The 13,300-nt window shown below is 31.6% G+C and overlaps 1 protein-coding gene across 2 annotated transcripts; it reads right to left on the bottom strand.

Annotated features, from left to right (window-relative positions):
• Window positions 1-110: 110 nt before the first annotated feature.
• On the bottom strand, window positions 111-9,648 carry LOC127260743 (sphingoid long-chain bases kinase 1-like). Of its 2 annotated transcripts, none has more exons than XM_051288651.1 (10): window positions 9,446-9,648; window positions 9,264-9,333; window positions 7,528-8,054; window positions 7,082-7,441; window positions 4,909-5,002; window positions 4,789-4,826; window positions 3,804-3,950; window positions 2,210-2,309; window positions 915-1,849; window positions 111-625 (listed from the first exon to the last, which is right to left on the bottom strand). In XM_051288651.1, the coding sequence occupies exons 3-10, from the start codon at window positions 7,942-7,944 to the stop codon at window positions 482-484; spliced, it is 2,235 nt and encodes a 744-aa protein (XP_051144608.1). In that variant the 5' UTR covers window positions 7,945-8,054; window positions 9,264-9,333; window positions 9,446-9,648; the 3' UTR covers window positions 111-481. The 2 variants fall into 2 exon arrangements, with proteins under 2 accessions (XP_051144608.1, XP_051144609.1); XM_051288652.1 differs by having other exon boundaries at window positions 9,450-9,648.
• Window positions 9,649-13,300: the final 3,652 nt, after the last annotated feature.

The raw sequence follows: 13,300 nt of genomic DNA, 5'->3' as shown, positions 1-13,300 counted from the left end.
CGAAATCTAACAATGTTGCCCAACTCTTATCAAACATAAATTTCCCAGAATTGCTCAGTATGGAAGTTTTAGTATATATACGAGGAGTCTGGCACTAGCCAAAACGAATATACATGCGATTCAAATATCAGACTCACACAGGGGCTCTACTTCGACCAACCACATCCTCTCATCAGACGATGTGGTGGACATAGCAACGAATATACATAAGATTCGCTTCGAGTGGCAGCCATATACAATAATAACGCTGGATAAAAGGATTCAGAGGAATGACTAGATTCGACATGAGTGCACATGTGTGTAAACCGCGCCAACTTAATTTAGAAAGAATGAAGGTGACAAAAAATATACAGGAATCTAACATATTCTACAATAAAACCATGTGGCAGAAGCAAGAACCGGAGAAAGGGAATGGAAATCGTACCCTTTCAATATTTGATTGCCCGCAAGGAATCCTTGAGCATATCATAAGCTTCACCGATCATTTTTTATGTGAGCGGCCAATAAGCCTGCATTGGTCGGGTAGTAATGAACACATCACTTGCCCGTTTACTGGGAATAGCTCACCATCGATGCCACATCCAACTTCTGTGTGCTTTCCTGGTTTAACCTTTACCGACTTTACCTGCAATTAGTGCATTTAATGGTCAAATACATAACATAATATTTCAAATTCGGGGTTAGTGTTTAGTTTTATCCGACACCATCCCCATTAAAACACACATTACATATGATGTTTCATACAATTTACGTCTTCCACGTGCACAACGAACAAAACAGAAAACATAAATGCTAACTACTTGGCTAAGGATTTTGATTCAGCATCTAAGTCATTTGTGGCACTTAATAGACGCTTACTAAATAAAAAGATCAGAATGGGCAAGAGTGAGATGAGCATGTAGGCATTAAATTACCTTAACGTATTCAACATATGGCAAGGAAACGTGCCGGCCTCTCTGCAGATCCAATAAGAATCGCAGCAGCTTGAGACGTCCACTTTTACGGACCAGCAAAAGGTCCAAGGTGTTGTCATCGTGCTCTGCTTTCGGAGCTAACACCTGCGAACTCAGGCTCTGTACGGTTCTACACGAATGATTGCATACCAAGACACCAAGAAATTGGCCTTTACTGACCACCCATTTTTCTTCAGATCTTGGCGAAATCTCTTTTTTATCACCAGCTTCAGATTCCTCTGATGGAGCTGGCAACTCAACAGGATTTTCCACATTCCAGTTAGGCTCAGCATCCCATCTTGGTTCAGAATCCCAAATTGGCCCAGGGTCTGACAATGTCGAGGAGATATCTTCTTTATCATATGATGTAGGGTTTCTCCATGAAGGCCTGGCAGGATCATTTGCCGTAGTTAATCCAGTCCAACCTTTATCCGCCCTTGACTTAGATCTAGTCCGGGGCATGTTAGGAGTAACTGAGTGTGACGATTGTTGGTGGATAACTTCTGGCTCAGAGATCACATTGCTTCTTCCAGCTGATAGTCGTTTTGATTTGGCATCAATGGCTCGCACAAATTCTGATGGTTCAGCACTACTAAATGTGTTAACAAAATCAACTGCAGACATTTGGCTTGGGGTCAATACTGAATCAATACTTGACAGACTGGATGCTCGTGGGAGGCCTTCCTTGCTTGATCTCCGCATGATATCAGTGTAGAGCTCTGACATATCCATAACTTCCTGATCTGCAGAAATATTTCCATCTCCAGCTTCTCTGCGTGCTGGAAGGTATTCTACTTCATAACTGTACTTGGGCAAGCACAGAAATTTCAGAAAACCAGCAACAAAATACCGGAGAGGGCCAAATCGTTTCTGATATTTCTCAGAAAGCTCCAACACTGACACAAACAGAGGGAGAGTGTATTGAGAAGAAGCAAAGGAAAATATACAAGGTTAATACAATAGAAGCTGCATATTATTTCATCGAGAAAATAAAAACAGAAATAGATTAGACTGAGGTAAAATGACTAGTGAGATTTAAAGGGGGCAGGATGTGTATTTATGTACAACCAAATTTCTCATTGGGATTTTAAATGGAAAGAGCAACATTGAAGAAGGGCAACTTGTTCAGAATATTTTGGGAGCTGATTGACAGAACTTAAGTTAAATAAATAAATATTTACAGATAAGAACATAGATAATCTATTGATGAAGTTACATCACTTTTCTATAGTAGAGGCAAAATGCTAATGAATTACCATCGCTAATAAAACCAAAGTATGTAACAGTTGTGCCGAAGTGAATTGCTCCAGTATGGATCCACTCCACAGCAAAGACATCAGTGGGAGTAAGGCCACCCTAAAAACAAGCATATAAAATCTCACGTAAAAGCTTGATGGTTCAGAAAACTATACAAATTTAACAACAATCACAGCAGATGCTCATATGCTAAAAAGCCATCCACAAAGCTATGAAATGATGACATATGCACATTACATTGTTCAGCACTCATTTCTAAGAGAATCTTCCAAAATTCAACATATAAAGTACATGGTCTGCTATACCAGACCAGAAACTATGAAACGTATCAAAATAAATAAAACTGCTCGTTCCTGATCATTCTTGCATGTGCACATCTAAGCAATCTTAAGGCCCCGAGATGGACAGTGGATCTATAAGTACAACATTTCAGTCTAGGAGTTCAATGTAAAGAAATATCACTCACACTCCCAGTTATTACAAATAGTTAGCAGAACATGGTTCATAAGATATGAAGTTTGCATTAACTGATTCTGGTAAATCAGACACTAATGAATATTTACACACAGTACCAGACCAGAAACTATGCAACATAATTGCAATTCAAGATCAGAATGAGTCTTAGGAGAAACTAACTGGCAGTTTCAATTGATTGATGTTTGAAGAACCTATATGAAACCTGTGATGGGAGAAATGCTGCTCTAAGTGTTATTGAGGTGAACGTGGTGATGATGACACCTAAAAAATAGTTTGTTTCAGGAGCCATACTCCAAAATGAGATGATGAGAATTATATTCATCATACAGTGGAAATGACACTGGTCACCGGCAAGTGGTACAACATGATTAGCTTGGTGTAAAAATAATGGTGGTGAAATGACAACTATAAGGTTTGCTAGGGTGTGATTGTTTGGGGTTTGAATTTTTTATTGGAATTTGAATAGTAAAAATTTTGAATTGGAATAGTTGTATAATGTGATATAAATAGATGTTACTGTGATATATTGAATGTAAAATTGATTTTTAGTATAATATAAAAAGTTAAAAAAAGATGTTTGATTTGATATTTTTGGGATAAATTTTTTTGATAAATAGTAGAAATTTGATAAAAGAGCACAACCTCAGAGGAAGTCACCATTACAGTGGATAGTACCTCAATAATCAATATACTCATGCTGATCTAGGGATGTGCTAAAGTTAAAGCTCTTACCAATCCTGAATATAAGGAGTCCAATTACCATTACTCTTCGTTTTTGAGGTGTGAATTGGCAATTAGAGGATTCAAATTTTCATAAATCAAATTAAAACCTGTTCATGTTTCAGGATAATCACTTCATAACCTCAAAAGATTTTAATCGACTTAAACTTAACCCAGCATATACTTGTCCAAAGCCTAACTGTCACTAGCTACAAGTGGAACGGCTTCATAAGATATATCTTTATAATAAAACAGGAAAGGGTTGTCTTGAAATTCATGATCTACATGAGTTGCACCCAACTCTTGAAAAAAAGAAAGAAAGAAAAACACACTCACATGTATTAAGAGATTCAACATTCTTACAAGAAGTAAAGAAGGGTTAAACAGAACTGCTACCTTCACTATTGTTAATGCTGCTGAAACTGGATCTCTAACTCCAAGAACTGTCCAAACTAAAGAATTATCAGAACCAGCGGGAATGATTCCAATTGGGATTGAAATTGCTTCTTTCTGGTTGTCTCTACTGAGTAAACCGTTCAACACCTACACTTTAAATTTATCAGTTAGAAAGGACAGTAAGAAAGAAACAAGTAGCAGCCTCATGAGAAAAAGAATCATGTACATTCTGCAAAGTGAAAAGATATACCCTTTCAATTTCATCAGAAAATAAATCAAACATCTTTAGACTACTTAAAATAAATTTGCAAGTACTCAAACAAGCAGATTAAATACATCACACAAAATATCTAATTTAGCTTCCTAGCATAGTGTCATATCAGTTGCATATATATAACTGTATTTCATCATTTCAAGGAAAGATATAGAAGTTTCCCTCTGAATATCTTGCTTCTTTACAAGAGAAAAAAAAAATGTAAGAAGCACATTCACCCAGTTCAAAAAAAAAAAAAAAAAGAGTTGTACTCAGAACAACAGATCTAGCTAAACCTTACAGGTTGACAAGGTTCTGGCAGATTTAGTGGCAACACATCCAACTACAAAAATAATCAAATGCATGCCTAATATTGGAGAGATGGTTAGAAATAACACTTAATAATAGTTTGTAAGAAATTCATAAGCAAGTTTTTTGGTCAAAGACTGCATGAGGTTTAGATTCTCTTTCATGTCTACTGTGTTTAGAGTTGAAAAGCCTTATAATTATTGAATAAAACATAGAAACCAAAAGCAAAATGCATGCATTTATTGTAATTATTCAGTACTCATTCAACCCAACACATAATACTTGAATAAAAAGCTATCGAGTCAGGATTAAATATGATTGATGTTAAGATGAACCCTTTTTCAAAGGTTTCCAAAATGAAGTTTCGTCAGAACATTCAGTCCAGCCGTAATGTAAGGAAAAGATAAAGAAATCAGTATGAACCTCGTTTATAATTCCATCACCCCCAACACATATAATACCTGCAAGCCAGAAAAATGTGGCATTTAACTCAAAGGTACAACAACATTGCTTAGTTGTTTGAAGTGTAAAAGTAGAACTTACCATCAGGACAAGAACTGAAATCAATACTAGCAACAAGTTTTCTCGCATGACCCGCAGATGTTGTCTTGACAACCTCTAACTGAAATCCAGCAAGCTAGAAATACAGCATGAAGAAAACATAATTACTGGATCTTTTGGTTACAACAAAGACATGGAAGATGTAAATCATATTATAGTAAAATGTATTAGTGACATACAGAAGCAAAAACAATTTTTATCATCAATGACTATGAAGCCGAGGAGGAAGAGCAGAAATATATAAATATCTTTTTAGCAGCATCCACAGAGAACATAGAATATATAGCGTCGATAAGATTGTAATGCAATTTAATTTGATGTGTAGTGTTCCCATCAATAAATCTTCTTTTAAACAAAACAGGTTGGCATTGGTTAGATAGAAGTATTTTCCTTCAATTAGGTTTGAACCATGCTAATGTATCAGAAAATGCATAAACAGCATAATTTGCAACTCAGTTGCTACCGTTATTTATTATCTTCAGATTTGACCCAAGGATTAAGAATGGCTTAACATGAAATACTAAATGTCCATATAATTCATGCCACACTATCTAGTTTTAACTTAAAAACATATTATATATATATATATATATATTACTGAAAATAGTCCACAGAATCTTATTAATGGAACCACTTTTCGTCTTGAAGATTATGCCTTAGCATATTTCAGTAGCAATCCTGGCTTATAATAGAGGCTTTAAAATAAGTACCGATCTTTCTTTAATGGCCCAAATTATCATTCTACTAATAAGTAGGAGTATACAAAAGATAAATATGAATAACAATATTCTATTAGGAGTAAAATCAAGAAATCTTCAAAGTAAGGCCAAAATTGAAGGCAGTTCTCTGGGTCCCTATCAAGAAATCTTCAAAGTAAGGTCAAAATTGAAGGCAATTCTCTTGGGTCCCTATCAACAACACATAGCTAGATATCACTGTAGAAGTTATTCAATAATAAACATCACAATCATCATAGTCATTGATCGTTCATAATAATGTGGAAAAAGATTTATGAATTTCATTGCTCATATCAAGGTCATTTACTAGAATTATTTATATAACATAATCCAACATTGTAGATTATATAAATGTACAACATAGAATAGCGGAAGGTTAAAGCAATTAATATCAATGTTTTCACTCCTCCCAACTCTGGAGCGCCTAGTCTCCAAGTGCTTTCTTTCCCAGATATTTCATCTCTAATTTCCTATCCATCTGCATAACAACCTTTCTACCTTATCATTCTTCCTTGCAATCATAAGTAGATTGGCCAGTAAGTAAAAGAAAAGTGATTAATATGAAAAAGAAATTAGTATAAGAAGAATACACTTGTGAACTTGATGTACTAAGCACTACATGATTTGATTATATTCTTCCAATCTCCATCAGGGAGTAGTTCAATCAATAAAAATTAGAAACTAGATAAAATCAAATTATGTTTAAGGAATCATTGATGCATCCATAACAGATATTCTCAAGATGCAGAAGACAGAGTGACATAAGCACAGCTACCAAACCATCCCATCTTCCACTTAATTGTGATCGACACAATGCACGAGTTGAAATATGTAAAGAAGTTATAATTATTAAAGAGAGAGAGAGAGAGAGAGAGAGAGAGAGAGAGAGAGAAATGATTGCATATGAATTTGTGCAAATTTCAGAAGCATTTAGCAAGTTATATCATTTTCCAAAATTCCACTCATTTCAGGATAAATTTATGGGAAAGGATTTTATTACTTATTAATCCCAGAATACTGTATGTACTCCACAGCAAATTTTGTCCGACACTATACAAGGAAAGGACTGTTCCTTCTGTAACTTCATAGTGTCTCAAGGGCCAGAACAAAAAAATTAGGGTAGTGGAGGAATGCGGGGAAAGCAATATGTACATATATAAGTATTTATATAAAGAAACAGAGAGATCGGAGAATGAACCATAAGGATAAGAGGATGCAAAGGAACAATTTTCAGGGAGAATGAGAAAGAGAAGGAGGACGGACACCAAGAACTAAAAATAACACAGTACCAGGAGTTACACCTCTGTGCGCCTTGCGCCTAGGTGCACCTTCAACAGTTATGTCTATACCTTAAACCCAAGAGGCAAAAGAAAAAGTTAAATGAGGAATATATTGAAAAATGACCGGTAAATGCTTACTTTGAATATAGGTTCAACAAATCCATGAAAAACTTTGCTCGAACGACCGCGCCCGGAACGAGGGTTCAAAATAACAAGCATTTTGGGTGGTCTTTTACATCTTATATATGACTCAGCTGGAAACTCATTCAACATTGTGTCTGTATTCTGCTTCTTAGAGGCCAGAGGGTGAGGCAGGATGTTCACATAGCACTGCTGATCTGCAAATGCATTGACCCATTGAATTGCATCTTCTGCTGTCAATGAGAAAAAACGGAAGTCTTTCTGAACTCTTCCAGATTTCTTAAAAAGTCCACAACCAGTCTTTTGTAAGGGATATGCATGCACAGTAAAATGTCTAACACCAACACAGCAGGACAGCTGCCATATAACAAGAAAACCTGTTATCATGAGATGGAACTATCATAAAGTAATGGAAAGTTAGCAATGAATCCAAAGGAACTAACCGATACAATATCATCTAGAAGCAACATTTTAGAACCCCAAATTAAAGCCTTTGAGGTCAGTTTAGCATCTACAGCATTCAAGTTGACATCTGCAGTTTGTAACTCAGAATTCTTGGTAGATTTGCTTTTTTCAAGGGATAGTTTACCAGAAAAAACCTCATATCCCAGTAAATCAGACTGCTCATCCGCAACATCAATCTTATGTTCCTCCCTTTTAGTTATATTAAGATCACTATCATTCACAGTGTTTGCACCATGTTTCGCAGCCTTCCCTCGACTATTGCGTTTTTCAGGGAACACAATTGGTGATGTTTGTTGACCCGTTGCGGTTGGGGAACACAAACCCAGACGACGAAGTGATTGCTGAGTTGCAATTCTCAGAGAACTATTCTTGTATAGACTCCCACTCTTCTGCATGCTGAGTTTCTTGAATGAACCAAGAAATAGAACTTCTAATTCAAAAGAAATTCCAGGAATCAATAACTAGATAACCCAAGCGCCAAAAATGATTATCCATAAGAACAAGCCTGCATTTGTTCAGTCAGATCACATGATTGTTAATAAAAAGAAACCATGAAGGTAACAATTGAGTAGGATTTTTCAAATCACAAAACAATATAGTGAAACAAACAAATTAAGTAGTTTAAAAGTGCATCACGAATTCATAATTGATACATTATGCATCTCTTAGTGACTAGCTGACCATTTATGGAGCTTCAGTTAAGTTCAGTTTTGGTAACACCCAATTCCAACCCAAAAATGTTTTATCATTTTCCACCTTGGATACCATGGACTTCATAACCCTTTACAGCAGGAAGTAAGTACAAAACACATTTTGTAGTTATTTTGTCAACAAAGGTGAGCATCATTTCACTTGAAAACAAAACACTAATACTAACTATTCTTATAGATGCTAAGAACAAGTGATAGGCAAAACCAGTAACACAGCATTGACTTGGCTAGGAAAGTAATCAATAACAAGAAAACTACTTTCAAAGATTTTGACACTATAATTATAAGCATAAGTAGGAACAAGAATCCAACTGAGGGTATTAAAATATCTTACAGAAAATTTAATCACATATCTAATATAAGCATAATCTAACCACATAACTCACAAATAGATATATCAACCCACTCAAGAAAATGGATGCAAATATGGAAGAAAATGGTAGAATACCAGAAACAAAATCAATACTGAAAAAGGTAGTTAGTTACAACAGCCATAGTGTGCTAAGAATGAAAAACTTATCATTTTAAAATCTTACAGGACAATGATCACTACTAGCTATAAACCCTTCCTCTACTTAAATCACATGCATTACGACAACCAGTTACACAGTAACATGAGCTCATTCACATCTGCTCTTAGGTTCACTCGAAAAGAATCATCTGCCCCACTCACGCAATTGGTTATCACCACACCTCCAGCCAACCAAAAAATTCTGAAAATTTGCAGAGTCCATTGGCAGACAAAAGAAGTAAATTCAATTGATCGCAGTTGTAAATTATAAACGAAAACAAATATAAAGGAAGATACTCATAGCTAGAAGATTAATCAATTTCCCAAAGTAAAATCACCTCTACGTCACAACGCGAATCAAAACAGTAAACCTTCGCATGGAAATTTAAAATCACACGCTTCGTATTATCTCACTATAGTACAAATATCAATCACACGAACCAACTCGAACATTAATAGAGACGCACGCAGCATAACCTAGAAGATAACAAACCTCGACTAAATATTTCAACTGAATTGAGTGAATTCAGACCAATCCGCGCTGATATTTCTCCGATCAACACCTACAACAGAAATTCAGAAATAAAAATGACACGAACAGCCACAAATTCAAGTACAACAGTAAAAACTTGAGCAAAGCAAAGCACACGCGCGAGCAAATACATATAAGTATACCTACTATAACAGTCTAACTTGTTTAGCGTCCAGAAGAAACGCTTGTCCTCCAGTTTCTGTGCAGAATATAGACTGTCCTCCGATAAGGCGGCGGCGGCGGCGGGCGGCCGAGACAAGCGGTGGAGCGGAATTGGTTGGGACGAGCGACAGGCCAAATAGCAGCAGCGGACCAACGACTGGAATCTTGTCTTTTCACAATTTTATTTTCTTATTTTATTTATTTATTCTTTAGAAATAAAGAAAAAGAAAAATTCACCCTTTCACCTTTATTCTTTAAGCTTTTATTATTATTATTATTATTATTATTATTCAATCATTTATTATCACTAGTTTTGGATAGAGATGAAGGGTATCCTGACTTATGTTTTTTTTTTTATTTAGCATTAATTTATTGATTCAAAAACTCAAATAATTTAAAACACAAAAGTAAATACAAAGTTTTTAAAATTGATTTTATATAACCACAAAATGAAGCAGTGTGTGTGATTGTGACATGCCCATTTCCAAAAATATTTAAAACCTAATTTTGGTTTGTTTTGCACAACAGTTTTATTTTATTTTATAATTTTTTTATTTTTTTAATTTTTTTTTGGGCATGAAGTAAATCATTAGGTGTAGGGATTTGAACCCATAACTTCATGATTATAATAACATTTTTTTTTTGTATGATATGTGTATATCGGCGGCAACTGTAATAAATAGAAACTTTATTCTTTTTATTTTTTGTTACATTTTTTAAAAAAATTAATATATTATATATAATTATTATTTTTATATTTTCTACATAATTCTATATATCTTATATAAAAAAAAATCAACAATATCACAAAACAAACACACAAGAATTGTTGGGCTATTTAGAAGCCATTACTTAAGTTAAAGTACCAAAATTAAAAATGTTCATATTTAAATATTATTCAAAAATTGTCACATTTACTTTTGCTGTACTTAATAATTTGTACTACATTTTTATATAATAATTCATATTAAAAAAATCAACAAAAAAATAAATGAGATTATTACAACCGGACAAATATAGTATTATTTTTAATAAAATATTATTTAAATTTTAAAAAAAAAAGTCAACTCGAACGTAAAACAAAAAACTTTGTCATGTAAATTAATTTGATAGTTAGGTATATACCGAGACGATTGAATCATGATAATATTATGAAATAAATCTAATTTTATTTAACGAACAAACCCTTTCAAAAAGATGATCAAAAGTTTTTTTTTTTTTTTCACATTATATAACCAAAAAAAAGAAGTTGGATTGTGATTTATTTTAATTTTAGCACTATAATGTAATTTAATTAAGGGTGTGTTTGTTTGGAGGGATTTAAATTCAACTATTCATCCAATTTTTTCTCTGAAAATATCAAATTAAACATCTATTTTTTATTTTTTATATTATACTAAAAATCAATTTTACATTCAAAATATCACATCAACGCCTATTTATATCACATCGTACAACTATTCAAATTCAAATTTTTTTTACTATTCAGATCTCAATCCAAAATCTAAATCCCCAAACAAACACACCCTTAAAATATATGCTTTTTAAAAGTATACAATGTTATTGGTCAATGAAAGTATATAAAATAATTTTGATATTTTTATTTTAGTATTTTATATAATAATATTTTTTAATATATGTAAAAATTAAAAAAAAAAATTTTTTTTTTTGTAGTAGTGTGTAATATTTCGGACAGATGGATGGAGTATTAATTTTATATTTATAATTTTCAATTGTTTGTTTGGTTTTTATTTTAAATTTATTTTTTTAATATCCAGCTTTTTCTTAATAAAAATATATTAGTTATTTTATAAAATATTGTAGTATATTAAAAACATAATAAAAAATTTCGACTAAAGTGCTAACTATTTTTACTTAATATGCAGAATTTTTAAGATGGAGGAACCGGAAAAGTATTATTCTAATAGAATATTCCCGAAATGGAATAGAAAGGCTGGCAGCTGTCACGCAGCGTGTGTAAATTTTTTATTTTTTTTTAAATGTTTATTATATTTATTTTTTTATAGATAATATCAAAATAAAATATTCTATTTACTAATTATTATATTTTAGTATAAACTTTTAAAGTAAATAAAATCGTCTTTGGTGGAGAATATTATTAAATGTGTCATATTTGAGAACAAAGAAATATTTTTTATAAAAAAAATTCCTTCTGAATATTATTGTGTTTTAAATATAAAAATAAATTTTATATCAAACTTTATTTAAACTAAACACCCATTGTATTTTTTTATAGATAAACTATTTAAAAAAAAAAAAAAAACTCAAGTCATAAACACAAAAATATTGTCTAAATTTAATAAATTATTAACAATATAAATTAAGTGAAATAATCCAATTAAATTATTGTAACGTTGAAAATTAGGTATATGCAATAAGTATTAATCTAATGCTTTTGTTTACAATAATTTAATTTAACAGTGATTTCGTGTATCCACTATCATTTTTTTAAAAATATTATATATATATATACAGGAAGCTTGAACTAAAATACTTCATCCGTTCCACATACTATGTTCACGTTGCCGTTTCTGTCCGTCCCACATACCATGTCACTTTCCTATTTTGAAAAATGATTACATACTTTAATCTCATTTTAAACTTTTTAATTTTATTTTTTTTTAATTTTAATTAAACTAATTAGTTATCTTAATTTTAATTTATAATTATTTATATTATTGAATAATTATTTTCACTAATACATTCTTAATTATCTATTAATTACATCCCTTCTAAAATACTGTGTCTACAGTATAGCAGACACGGTCCGTGAGACGGAAAAAGTATTACAAGAATGAATGTATGTATGTATAGTTGCTTTTATAAAGTGGTAAAAGATGCAATCAATAAATAGTAGTATTAAATTATACCACTAAAATAAAACTTAAAGACAAAGTAAAGGTTACGTTAAGCTTCGCTTTTAAATAAATATATAGTCTCTAGGTCTTTTAACAATTTATTTATTTTTTATTTTGGTCTGTTCCATAATAAAATATTTATTTATTTTTAGTAGTTATACTATCTATCTACATTAGATATATCTTTCTAATTTACAATATATTACATAAATGTCATTACATTTATATCATACAATACTAATTAGTCTTTTTACATTTATTTCTATTTTATCTCAATATAATACTATTATTTCTAAAACTCCTTTAAAAGATAAATGGATATATAAGAATCATGTAGAGGTATCAAGACTTTGTTCATATAGATCATTTTTTAAAAAAATTATATTATAATATATCAATATATATTTTTACTATCACATTAATTATTTTTTATAATGTTTTAAAATTTACATACAATCTAATTTACTACAAAATATAGATCAAACTATTTAGTATTAAGATAATAAAAATGATGCAACGTTGATGTTGTGGTGTACTAAACCACAATTTAAAAAAATAATAATAATATATATATTATTAATTTTATTTTTTTTTGAGCTAACATTACTTTGGAGTGTTCTCAATTAGTCCTTTACTTTTTAGAAAAAATAATATAAAATTCTCTTATAGTTTAATTTTGATATTAACTACTGCAATTAAATACATTTGTTTTTCAAGTTATATTTGGACATTGTAGCATAGTAATTTTAAATTATGTTTTACTGTTAGTCGTGCTCACCTCAACCGATAAAGTATTAACGGATCATACTTTTCTTTATTAACAGTCGCATTTTAGGCTTGTAAATTTGAAATCATCGTGAAAAGTAAAAGATTTCATGATAATATTGCAAATATTCTTTATTGGTTTTGTATCGCAACTCAAATTAGTTATAAAAAGATTTCATGATAATATTTGTG

This window comes from Andrographis paniculata, unplaced genomic scaffold (genome assembly GCF_009805555.1).
Source record: "Andrographis paniculata isolate CXL003 unplaced genomic scaffold, ASM980555v1 Contig62END, whole genome shotgun sequence".
Lineage (NCBI taxonomy): Eukaryota > Viridiplantae > Streptophyta > Magnoliopsida > Lamiales > Acanthaceae > Andrographis > Andrographis paniculata.
Note: the sequence above shows the minus strand (reverse complement) of the source record. Positions and strands in the feature narration are given on the sequence as shown.